Below are 13438 nucleotides of genomic sequence, written 5' to 3' on the forward strand. Positions count from 1 at the left end.
AATTGTGCTAAACTTTTAATAATCTTTCTGCAGCCTTTTAAACAAGTCTTGCTTGAAAACCGAAGTTAAATATTTGGTAAAATGGTTGAATGCATTGTTTTAGTTCTTTCTCTCTGTTCTTGCAAAGATGTTTATTAAAAAAACTATAACCTAACACCATAATTATCTATATTGATATATCTTGTATTTCTACTAATGAAATGTTCAGTTCTTTAAGAAGTGTTTGTAGAAAAGTATTCCAGACTAGCATACTATTTGTACTTGGTTTATATATTTAAGGATTTACTCCCCTCCTGAATTCTTGTATATTTTGAGAACTTTTAAAACCTCAGAGAAGTGAACTCTGGTGATTAGCTGTAGAAGTCTAACGTATATTTCTACAACCTAGAAAAGAACAGAAATTATCACCAGAAAGGTGAAAATAAACATTGAAAATATTTATGTTGATTACTAAAGACTTAAGATAACTGCACAGTTAGCTACATAATTCCTTAAATGTAAAGGACTTTGAGACCCTGTCAGTATTTTCAGTGCAAATGAAATTTTATTATAAGATACATTCACTGTAAAATGAGGATAGAGGTTATTTTTCTTTCTAATTTCAAAACAGGGTTACATGATGACCACTGGTTAAGTGGGCTCCCAGTTTAAATACCTGTGGCTTTTTCTTCCAATTACTGTTTTGACCAGAAAAAAAACCAAATGCCTCCTATAGTAGCTCTTATGTATGGATAAATGCTGCTTTTATTGTTTATTTTTAAATTATTTCTATTATTACTAAGGGTCTTACTTTATGTAGTGCTGGGAGATTTTAATTTTGCTCTGCATTTATAGCTTCACTTATCTTTCGAGGGTTAAATTTTGATTTTGAAAGTCACACCAAAGGCATAAATGACATCATACAAATGTTGATCAGAATGATATAGTTAATTTAACGGGCTGAAGTAGTTTAAGGAACCAGAAATTATTATGTTTGATAAAACTCATAAACTATGGCAGTGAGCTTTAGTGGAGTAGTGACATTCTTCTTAGCAATTAGCATTTAGGCAAGAGTCATACATTCCAGAATACTTAAAACAGTTTCAATGAAATTTAAAAAGTATATTATCTCAATAGTAGTCTCCTTGGTTTCTACATGGGCAACTGCTGTTTTCTTGTTTATTTTTCTGATTTATTATGCAAGGAAGGAAATGATTAAAGAAATCATTAGTATCAACAGCCCACATAAATTGTTTTAAGATGCTGAGTCCTCAAGTATCATGACACTAATTTAAAAAAAGCTATTTCATGGGGGGATTTGTATAAAGTTTCGGGACAAATTCTTACTCTTCCCCAGGACATTCAGGATTAAAAAGCACACACACACGCACACAAACACACACATGCAAGTGATGTAAAATAAGTAATGGAAGCTATAAGCTGCCTGTATGCATGCAGCTTCAACCAAAAAGAATATTGTGTAGAGGATTTGCACCATGTTAACGAGAATAAACAAAAATAAATGATAATCTTCCTCTGAGTTAATACTTAACATTTCCTTTTTTGGCTTAGTGAACCAACCAGGCACTTTCTGCTCTGGAGAAAAGTCAAAAAGCGACATCTGCATTAATTCTTGTTGCTATTTATTAAATCTGCAATGACTTTGCTTCATTTTTCTTCTACAATTGTAAGACGTTAAATATGCAAAGCCAGCAAATCTGTGGTAAACCGTAAACATTGCATTTTAATGTGAAACAGACAGAAAACCACTCCCTTAGATCCAATGCAAGGGAACACTGCCAAAACAATAGGGTCTCCTTTAAAGGACAACGTAGTAACCGAGTGGGAATGGGCTCCAGGAGAAACTTGATCCCGAATTTAAAGGGGCAGTGTGAATAACAGTCTTCGTGGTATTTTTTAAATGAAAACCCACAAGCCTGTATTGTTATGGGCTGCCTTAGACATACTTCAGCAATAAATATAAACTAAGAATAAAAGTATAAGAAATTGAAAAATATTTGTTTCCTCTCTAGTGGATCTAGGTAAAAATTTCTAGAAGATACATTAGGGTTAGGGCATACAAAGACTTTCTCTTTCTTTTTTTAGCGTATGCTATAATTGGATAATGACTCCAAACAATTCTTTAATTCTAGTTATGAATGTGCAGCTTTAATACAGATTCTTATAAGTGTCCAATTCAAAGTGGAGATGATGAGACTAAAGATATATCTGCAATATGTTTTGGAAATACTTAGATATATATCAACTCAAAGACAGACTGTCTGTTCTCTACATGATCTACTACTTTTTGTTATTCAGATTTATTAAGATTTAGTTATTTGAATTTATTTAGATCGCTTCAGCCAACTAAACAGCCAACTCAACAACGTAGATACATATACCTATAAGCGCTTATTGAACAAATGGGTAAATATTGTATCGATTTGTCGAAACTGTACTTTTTTGTTTTTACAAAATAGCTGTATTGATAAAACCAGATAACATATGTCATCTAAAAATCAGTTAAGATTTTCCATATGTGTTTATTGGTTTATTAAAAATTATCAGTTTGAGAAACTAGTCAATAGATTTATTTTTAAAAGTGAATCTTGCTTATACCAAGTGGAGATTTTCAATTTGATCTCTTTCTTATGCTAGAAATTTGATATTGAAAAAAGATTATTTTGTGTTTTAAAAAATCAGACTGATTGGTTGCCTGGAAAAAATTGAATAAGTTGTATTGTTAATAGATTGATGGTCAATTGAGTCATTTGTGTGCAAAATATTGTGCAAGGCTTAGGGGTACAGAACAAAGAATAATAAGACACGCCCTGAGGGAGTACATCTTCTAGTGTGGGGGACAGACCAAGCACGCAAAACAAATTACAATAAAATGTGATAAGTTCTTTAAAAGAGGTAAGAGCAACGTGCTTTGGGAGCACAGAAGAGGGAGAGAGTGGCATCCTACCTGAATGAGCCGGGGAATACACAAGGGAAGCCCGTTTTCTCATTTAATCTTTACAACACTCTTACAAGGTAGGTATTTTAAATGGCAATTAGCTTTGAGTATGAGAGTTGAGGCGGGGACTGGGAGTGGAGAGAAAATGGAGAGAAATGTGGCTTGAAATATCAGTTGCTACCAAATTATGAGTGGTCTTACATGCAACAAAAGGGAAGTGGACCTTACCGGCAAGCCATGATAAGTCAACCAAAGGTTTGCAATAGAAGGTTAATATAATGAAATTTAGTTTTTAGAAGATAACTTGGGCAGTAAAGTGGAAGATGGCCTGGAATAGGGGAAATATTCAAGGAAGAGACCAGTTGGAAGCTCTTGCCATAGTTCTGGGAGTGATGAGAATGGCTTAGACCAAGATAAATACAGTAAGATGGAGAAATGAGATTGGCTTCCAGAGATATTTCTGAAGCAGGACTTGGAGATCTCTCATGTGTAGAGATAAACCTTTATTTGACTGAGGCATGGCTTATGTTGAGGGAACGTTGAAAATTCCAACATGATTTATCATCATGACAATTTTGCAAATGATGTGAATATATAATATATTGTCTTAATTCAGACTCAAAATTCAAAACAAGCAAATTTAAATAAATACAAATGTCTCTTCATAAGTAAACAGATGTGCCAGTTAGTCTATAATATACCTTTCAAACACATTTTTAATGCTCTGCTTCCTAACAACAAATGAAATATTATTTTTTATGCTTTTCTCTATGCTCACTCTACTATGGAGCGCTATATAAGAAATGACACATAAACTAGGCAGTGTTACTCTTCTAAACCTTTCATTTGTTTCCTAGAATCCTTGGTTGTGAAAATACGTGAGGTAAATCATGAAGGTAACCATCATCTTCCTCCTGCTTGCACAAGTTTCCTGGGCTGGACCATTTCAACAAAGAGGCTTGTTTGATTTCATGCTAGAAGATGAGGCTTCTGGGATAGGCCCGGACGATCACCTTCCTGAGTTTCCTGACTTAGAGCGTCTGGGACCAGTGTGTCCCTTCCGCTGTCAATGCCATCTTCGAGTTGTCCAGTGTTCTGACTTGGGTGAGTGGGGTGCAGGCTCTCTTTACCTACCTTGTTTGTTTTCTTCATGGGAATTGCTTTCCTGAAAATTTAGCTTTTTCTCTTTTAATCTCTTCAATTCCAAAAGTGAGAGACAGTGCCACCTAATGAGCAGTGAAGGAAGCAGAGTAGGAGAGAAAAAAGTCTCTTTGAGGTTGAGACTTTTTTTCTAGCTTCTTAAAGTCAGAATTCCATCACTTTGCAGTCTTGGACAAGTCATTTATTATTTTTTTCAATCTTTCTGAGCTTCATGGCTCCCTGCTGTAAAATAAAATTTTGAACAAAACAGTGTCTTATGTTCTAGGATTGCAGAGTGATGGTTTATTTTAATTCTGTGATTTGCTTTCATGAAATCTTAGATATTAAGAAAAGTTGGTCACATCTCTCTACTCTTGGTTTAGCTCAGAGAACAGAGTTTGAGCACCACTAAATTGTAAAGTATGCAGAGTTATCAGAAGCAAAGCAAATAAATTTTAGAGCAAAAAATTATTTTTCAAATACCAAAATACTCCCTTAATCTCTGGGTGTTAGTTCTGCCTTTGCTTTGGCATTTTGCAATCCAGCTGTTTATACTCTTTAGAAAATTTCAAAGGAAATCTTTATAACTAAGTATGGTGTAAATATTCAATATAATCATGGAGTATATATCTTTAGCCTAACGTTGTAAATACAGTTTGATTTATTATCTTGCAAGAAAAATTTGGCCTGGGAATTCCAAGAGCAATACACTTAGAAGATAAATCTCCAGAAAGTTTGAAGCCCCAGCAGAAGGGCCAAAGGGGAATGAATTTTGTTTACATGGCAGCTGATTCACATTCCTCTTTTCTTCTGGTACATTTTCGTATTGGAAAGAGAAAAGAAAAAAGCCTCACAGAATGATTCTGCCACGGTGCATTTCCTTATGGAAAAAACCCATACCATAGTAGGGCACTTCTTTTGGAGGCCCTGTATTCATTCAGAACATGCTTTCTAGAAGTGTTTTGCAGGAAACATTGCCACTAACTTCTACAGTTAGAATAAACTACATCCAGGAACCCAGGAGAACAGAAAATATGTTAAATATTAACAATTGAAAAACAAACACTTTGAGATAGCTTCTTCAACGCTGACATATATTGTATAGCCATTTAAAACCTAAATAAAGAGTGTATAGAAAGGCTTTCAAAAGGCTACAGGATAATTTGACTAGATTCATTCATTCATTCATTTTGCAAATATATTGAGACCCCACAGTGCGCCAGATCTGCTCTAGGCCCTGGGGAGAAAGGTATGCGGAAGACATGTATGGTCTCTGTTCTTGTGGATCTTACAATCTACTGGTGGTAATTATGCTTTTTTGAATTGTATATTTGCTACAGGGGAGAATAGATTACTCTCAACTCTACAGAATCTTTTATAAGCGCCTAGAGATTACCTGCATTGTTTGGGCTGGAAAATAACGGGGTTGAAAATATCTGAACAAAGGAATCACCATATGATGGATATACCAGTGGTAACTTTCTCAAAAGTTACTAAAATGGCCGAGTTCCTAAGAGATGTGATACAAGTTAAATCTCTTTGCTTCTGAGAACAAAGTTAAAAGGAGTCTTGATTATTCTCACTATGTATATTATCAACAATGAAGGATTGATATATATTTTTTTTTTGTGAGGAAGATCGGCCCTGAGCTAACATCTGCCAATCCTCCTCTGAGGAAGACTGGCCCTGGGCTAACATCCATGCCCATTTTCCTCCACTTTATATGGGATGCCGCCACAGCATGGCTTGCCAAGCAGTGCGTCAGCGCACGCCCGGGATCCAAACTGGCCAACCCCGGGCGGCCGCAGCAGAGCGCGCGCACTTAACCGCTTGCGCCACTGGGCCAGCACCAGAAGGGTTGATATTTTTAAGGAAGGAAGATTTGTCCAGTCACTTGACTGAAGTTTTATTTTTCCATAAATAGAATTTTACTTTGCTTGCATGTTAAATAGTTCATAAAGCTTGACTCTGATGAAAGCATTGGGGCAATTTTTCCCCCAAGCCTATTGCTCAAAACTAGACAGAAAAATGTAGTCTTAGAAAAACATCAAGTTCATTGACGTGGATGTCTCATGAGACAGTTTTGTTGTTGTCCTTGTTGTTTGTTTTGTTTATTTTGTGTTGTTTTAGATGAGGAATTTTTCTACGTATTATCTTTTCTCTAAGAGCCCAGAGTGTACATCATTCCTTTGTTACACATAGGCTTATTGACTGTTATACACGGAAGAGGTAGCTAAGACTGTAATGAGTTGTTTTGGGGAACCATATTTAACTAAGACAACTGAGTTCCAATGAGCAATGGGCTCATCCAACTTATTTTTATTTTTATTAATTCACAGATGCATATTTAAATATTTTGTCAAAAATTTTGATCTGATACACATTTCTTAAAGGAAAGGACAATCCACTTGCCTTTAAAGAAAACACTATTCACATTTTTAACTACTATCTAACTCCTGCTCACTTTATGATCTTGGCAAGCTGTTCAGAGCCTTGATACCTCCATTTGTAGAAAAATTGTCAGTCTCAGAGATCCTATTATATGTGTGAGTTACCTGGCTCATAGTAGAGGCTCAATACATTTTTTAAATATATGATGATTATGTGGAGTTAAAGATGGAAGAAAAGTAGAAAAAAAGCAAAGAAGAAGAAATGAGCAACCTCATTCATAATAAAGACAATGCTGTTGATTTTATTTTTTGTTAAGTTCTCTAGCGATCTAAATGTGAAGCTTGAATTACTACAATAAAGAAAAAAATGCAATGCACTTTGGGATGAGAAACATGAATGCTTGTCTGTATCAAAGGCTAATAATGTTTTCTTAAGGATTATCCCTGCCAGAGCTTTTAATGAGCAGAGAGGAGCTATAGTGTTGAAAGACAAGAGTCCTTTGTCATCTTATTATCTAAACAATATTTAATATAAACAAACATTTCTTATTAAAATGTTTGACTATTTTTGCCACTAAGAAGTATTTCTGACAAAGTTAAGCAATATCAAGTTTTTAAACAATTTTTTGAAAGCTAAGATGTAAAAACTATGAAATTAAAATTGAATAATTAGTCCATGGGAAAACTTGAGGTGTTCAAGAAGATACGTTGACTATTTTAGTCCCTGGTTCTAACTTATCAGAATAGCATTATAATATGTTTTTCTAGAGCAGGAGGATTGAAAGAGTAAGCGTACATTTTAGCCTGTCCAAGGAAGTAATGAATTCTTCATAGATGTTGCAAATTGGTTGGCTGAACTTGATGTAATTTAGCTTTTAATTTGAACCAGAATTATATGAGACCCATATCTTCTCTTATTTCTTTATCTATCCTCTTAAGGCATAAAACAATTCACTCTTAACTATAGCACTTATAAAAAATAGCAATAAAAAATAAATATGTTTAGCGAATTCAGAAATCTATGAGTTACTTAAAATAATAAACCTACCATGTAACTCATTCTTGTCAAATCTTTAAAAAATGTTTTAACATTGATCCTGTGATTGGATGCTTTTGTCTTATGTACTTAGTATCTTGAAGGAAGATGGTTTCCCTTACCTGTGTACTCTCCGGCTCAGCCATTCATTTTTGGATTAAGGGTCACCAGGTAGCATTATTTGGTACTGACATTATTTGGTATCTCATGGCTGGAAAGCAGATCAGCCCCGACAGGTGAAAAAAGCATAAGCATTATTTTTCACTATTCTTCCAAATAAAAGTAATAGTTATTGATACGTTTCTTATAAACAAGTTTCAAAAGAATTGACATCTCTCTTTTTTTTTTTTAATTTTGAGGAATATTTTCCCTGAGCTAACTTCTGTGTCAGTCTTCCTCTGTTTTGTATATGGGGTGCCGCCACAACATGGCTGCCCCTGAGTGGTGTAGCTCTGCACCCAGGCCACCGAAGCAGAGAGTGCCAAACTTAACCACTAGGCTATGAGGCTGGCCCCTGAAATACCTTTTAAAATTATTTAATAGTGGGAAGAACTTGGATTATGCAGTTCAACACCTCTGAACTCAAGTCCTGCTTTACCATTTACTACCTGTAACTTTGAACTTTTCAAAATCTATTTCCTCATTTGACAAATGGGAATATATCTTACTTCATTAGGTAAGAATATAAAATATTTATCATAGTAACTGTTATATTCAGATTACCATTTCAGACACAGTAGGCTAATAACATGAGGTTCTTTCTGATACGTTCCTTTATTTTTCTTTGAAATTGAGAACCTCTAATAAGTATATGACTTGTCAAGCTGGATACAAAATGGCACCTTCTTTCCCCTCCCCCATAAAGAGGGCCACATCACCTCCAAATGTAAATAGACAAGAATTAGAAAATTGTATAATTATCAAGCAATTCAGTGTTCTCCAAATGCTATTCCTTTGAACAAAATAGGTTTGGTTGAGTGGAGCACAATGAAGCATTTGGCTATTTTATAATCATAAATGATTCCCAAGCCACATTTTTAGCCCTCTAGAGATGATGCCAGAAGATGGAACATTTTATTTTGCTATGTAAAAGCATTACAAATAGCTACTGGTTCCTAAAATGTACCTCATATTGCAAAGGATATTTTAATTTTGAAAAATCTCAGGAAAAAAATAAACCCTTTAAATTGCATAGATTTCATTTCCTTCTTTTTAATCATTTTGCTTCAACTGGTGAAAATTTTGTCAGTGGTCACCACATGCCACAACTTGTCTCTTGTCTGGGGAAATTGGTTTTCCAGAAGCAAATCTTATATATGAGGTAAATGAACCATTAGACTTCTTCCATGAAATCAATCCAGAAGAATAAATTAGAGCTCTTTTGTAGAGGGGCAGAGAAAATGCTGGAAGCTCTGTTGCTTTCGTGGTTTATGTCTGGCTCTGCAGCAGCAGGGACATGGAGTGACTCTCATTTGGAGTTTCAGATACATCAAAAGGGAGTCTCCAAGATGTAGCACAAGAAGGAGGCTGTGCACAGAGCATGCCCAGTGGGTTGCCTGAATTAGTATTGGGTAGGGGTGGAGTATGACAGATCCTCAGACGCAGCAAGAGTAATGCTCATTTGTGACCCAGATAGCCAAGGCTCCTGACTCAAGGGGTTAAGGATGGTCAGAAGAGAGGAGTCAGAGAAGGCCAAAAGCGTCTGTCTCCTTGACAGGACTAAGAAGTGACATATTCCTGGTTTCCTTCTCAGTCCCAGCGGGGAGAGAGAGGCAGCTGTGTGGGATCAAGGTATTTGGTTAGACTCCAGCTGTGATGCATTCTCCTCTGGAAGATCATCCCTGGCTCCAGAGGACAGGGTGGGAATAGTTTAGCTGGAATATCAATTCCCTGGTAAATAAGGAAATGCAGGAGACCCTCTAATCTTAACTTTTCTCCTTCAAAAGAGTAGCAAGAAGATTATATATTTCCTTGAAAATAAGGATAAAGAAGAATTAAACCAGTTTGCAATCCAGTCTTAATAAAAGGTGAAAGCCCTGTAGCAGCTATACTCTTAACCCTCAAGATTCAATTAACCCTTGACTCAGTCTGCATTGCTTTGAGGCAGCTTGGCTACTCCTGTGTTTTCTCTGTAATCTGCATTTGCCTTGATTATTCTATAATAATCAATTACATATACATATGTAATTATTCAATATCTTTTAATTACCTATTTAAACATCTACTTTCTCTACCAGGAGGGAAGCATGCTGGTAATTTATCCTTGTAGACTCTACTCGACAAAATACCTTATACTTAGTAGGCTCTCAAACATCAATAAATGCTTGATGAATGAATAAATGAATATATGCATGGCTTAGGGCTTGGATGAGTGCATCATTCTACGATATTCTTGAATCGATCAAGCTGGAAACAGAAGGGAACACGGCTGACCGGAAATTAGGAGTCATGGAGCTGTGGTGCATGGCTTCCTCTTCTCTTTGAGGATGATGGTAGAACTAGGAAGCTTATAACTTCCTTGAGTTAATTTGGGAAAAGAATGGAATTAAAGGGGGAATCTTCTATTTCTGAAACCTGAGCCAACTGCCATCACAGTCAAATTGCCATTTTTAAGAGGGAAACTTGCAAGTCTTGAGCGGAAAGATGTTTTTAATGGAGCTGGGACATATTATTTTGGTCATGTGCCAAAAATTGAAGTGTATCACCGTTGTCCTACTTATTAAATTGAAGACAGAATTATAAAAATATTGTTGGAAATCAACAAGAATAAATCTTAGAGTTTGGACCCCTGCCACAAGACAGAAAAGAAAAAAAATCACATGATGTTTTAGGACAATCTGGCCTTTGTCCAACATGATGTTTACCAGATTGCTGACATTTGCTAGGAGAACAATGCTATTCATCACTGGGACAACTGGAAAAAAAAATGCACAATTCTTATCAGCCTTTATTTCAGAAGTGCTTTTCTGGTAAAATCTTAAGTGGAGTTTTACTTATTGTAATAAATAACTCAATTTTTAAAAAGGTAAAATTCCTTTTACAGAATTTGGGAGAGCAAATAAATAATTCAGACTGGACTTAGAAATAATTACATTTTAATGGAAAACTTAGAATTATATTAAAAGATTCTTATTAAAAAATAATCAAATTTAGGCAACCACTCTGCTCCTGTTAATTGCTGAATAAATATTGCCTCAAAACTTGCAATTTAAAAAAATAATTTTATTTTGCTCATGATTTGAGGTACGAGCAATTTGAGCAGGGCTCAGAAGGGGCTGTTCTCACCTGGAATCTCTCATGCATTTGCAGTCATGAGTTGGCTGAGGCCCTAGTCAGGGGGAGGCTAAGTCTAGGCTGGACGCCTGAGACGACTCACTCTCATGACTGGCAGTTGGTGCTACTGTCGCCTGCAAACTCAGCCATTCTGTCATCTGGAGTGCCTCAGGTGGCCTCTCCACATGGTGGTCCCAGCATAGACAGACTTCTTACATGGCCCCTGGCTGCCCCCAGAGCAAGCTTCCCAGAAGAATTGGGCGGCAGCAGTACAACCTTTTCTGACCCGTCAAAAGTCATGCTATGTCACTTCTGCCACATTCCATTAGTTCATAGAGGCACCATAAGGCCATGCCTGATCCAAACCGAAGGGGAATTTGACTCCATCTTTTGATAGGGTTGGGACAAGTTTGTACTCAGTAAGAGCATATAGGATGAGAGATATAATTAATGCCATCTTTGGAAAATGTAATTATCTACACACTCACTTAGATTTATGTACATTTTTAATTAGAAGTACAAGCATAAATTACATATCATATATAGAAGGTCCACGGATATTACATGTCCCTATGAAGGTCATTATTTAACAATTGCTAACTACTTAGAGGGTAAATCAATTATATTCCAATTAATTTACAAGTTTACTTCATAGTATGAAACTTTCTATTGAAGATTGTAAAAAAGGCATTGAGTCATATCTTTGTGACTTTGTTTCCATTATAGAATATCTTTTTGGAAGCAAATTTTACCTTGCTAATTGGTATCTCATTTAAAAAGCTTAGTATCTCACTTTTCACATCATTTTATGAATGACTATAAAATTTATCAGTGTCAATAAGAATCGTTTAGTTAAAATCCTATGTGGTTAATAAAATCATATATAAAGACAGAATTTGTTAAGTTTATTTAAAAGCTTAAGGTTAAAAACACCACTTAAGGTAGAATAACTGTTTCCATTAGCATACTGCCTACTTTTATACTCTTGGAAGATTAGTTTTCGTTCAAATAAATAATTTGTAATAGCAATAAACTTTTTAATCACCACAAAATAATCCGTAGGTCTAGTGTATTTCTACCTCAGTCTACTTCATGTCCAGCATTTTCAGATGAAGAAATAGAGCTGACAGATGCTAAGTTGGAGATCTTGGTAATCTCTAGTTAGTGACTGAGTTGATTTTAACACACAGGTCATTTAAATCTAAAGATGTTATGACCAAAAAAAACAAAGACTGATATTTTACAGATTTGCAAAGGACTGTAGTATTTGCCACTATTAAAATATGGTTAAATTGACCAGGAACAGCTTTTGGGGGGCTAATTATTTGTTGGGAACATGTGCTTACTAAACTGAAGGGTTACCATCCAAAGGTGAAGCTTTGCAGACAAGCTCTCCAAAGACCCTGGGCTTCATGGGAACAATGATGATGCAACAAGATGACAAAATGACTGACAAGAAAAGCCAACCCAGGACCAAGAGCTTAGGTGAAAAAAGTCTGTGTGTGATACACCGGCAAAACAGATTCTAGCTTCCAGGATAACATGCATTATAATTTGTATTCTACAGAAAAAACTCAAAACGCAGAAAGCAATCACTTTGTCATAGATTTACAGACTAATAATCAGCAAGATAATTGGAGCTGCACCCTCTCATCCATCTCCTTATTGATAATAATTATGGGTACCAGTAATTGAGGCCCTGCTGTACACTATGTAGGAGAATATTTTGTAGAACAGCTTATTGAATTCTCACAAAAATTCCATGAAAGATGCAGGAAAACTGAGGCACTGAGAGCTTAAGCAATTTGCCCAGTGATCTGAAAGACCAAGAAGAGGAACCAGGGTTAAAATTCAAATAGCAATCTTATAAAAGAAGTTTATAGAAACATTTTAAATATGCAAAATCTACAAAATAAGATAAGCTTCAACAAGTATCAACTTATGCCAGTATTTTCCTATATATCCCCACCCACTTTCTCCCTTCCATATTATTTTGACAAAAAGTTCGTCACAAATATATCGAAGACACAGAAGAAAGCAAGACAATTTTCAGGTGCAGATAATGGGGATGATATATTTGACGGCAGCATTCGTTTCTAAAGTGTTCCTGGCCAACCAAGAATCAGAAAGAAAATTATGATTATTATAGCCAGTTGTATCCTAATACTTCTGAGGAAAAATAAGAACCCTCGTGATGGCAGGATGTGAAGAGGTGATTGTAACAAAATATAGCAGAGAAGATCTTGAAGTTGATTATGACCTTTTCACCATGGGACAGCAGGGCAGACTATGATTTTAAAACTAGTCAATCAAAAAGCTACATCGGTGTGTAAAGTAGTAAGATCAAAGCTCTGATGAAAAATACTCATTCGTTTCTGCATCTCCAGAACTTACAGAAAAGAAAGAAAACTAAAATGCAGGACAATACATCATAAGCTTATATATAAGGAGTTTGGAGGGGGAATCATTGTTATCTGGAGTGGTTAGGATGAATATTATAGAGGAGGGGGGATAATGGGTACACTTTAAAGGATTGTTAAAATAGAAAGAGAAGGAAATGAGTAGGTGGAGTATTCCACAAAACGTAATGATATGAACAGAAACAAGTAGCTAGGAATAAGCACAGTATGTTCAAGGGACAGCGTAGATCAGCAACTTAAA

The 13438-nt window shown here is 35.6% G+C and overlaps 1 protein-coding gene across 1 annotated transcript in view; it reads left to right on the plus strand.

Annotated features, from left to right (window-relative positions):
• The first annotated feature begins 2907 nt into the window (after positions 1–2907).
• The window catches only part of DCN (decorin), a 33791-nt gene continuing 23260 nt past the window's right edge, over positions 2908–13438 (plus strand). The window contains exons 1-2 of the mRNA XM_058568677.1: positions 2908–3015; positions 3796–4042. Coding sequence (XP_058424660.1) covers positions 3829–4042 — 214 coding nt within the window. The 5' untranslated portion in view covers positions 2908–3015; positions 3796–3828. The remainder of the gene's footprint in view (positions 3016–3795; positions 4043–13438) is intronic.

The sequence above is a fragment of the Diceros bicornis genome, chromosome 25 (genome assembly GCF_020826845.1).
Source record: "Diceros bicornis minor isolate mBicDic1 chromosome 25, mDicBic1.mat.cur, whole genome shotgun sequence".
Taxonomy (NCBI): domain Eukaryota; kingdom Metazoa; phylum Chordata; class Mammalia; order Perissodactyla; family Rhinocerotidae; genus Diceros; species Diceros bicornis.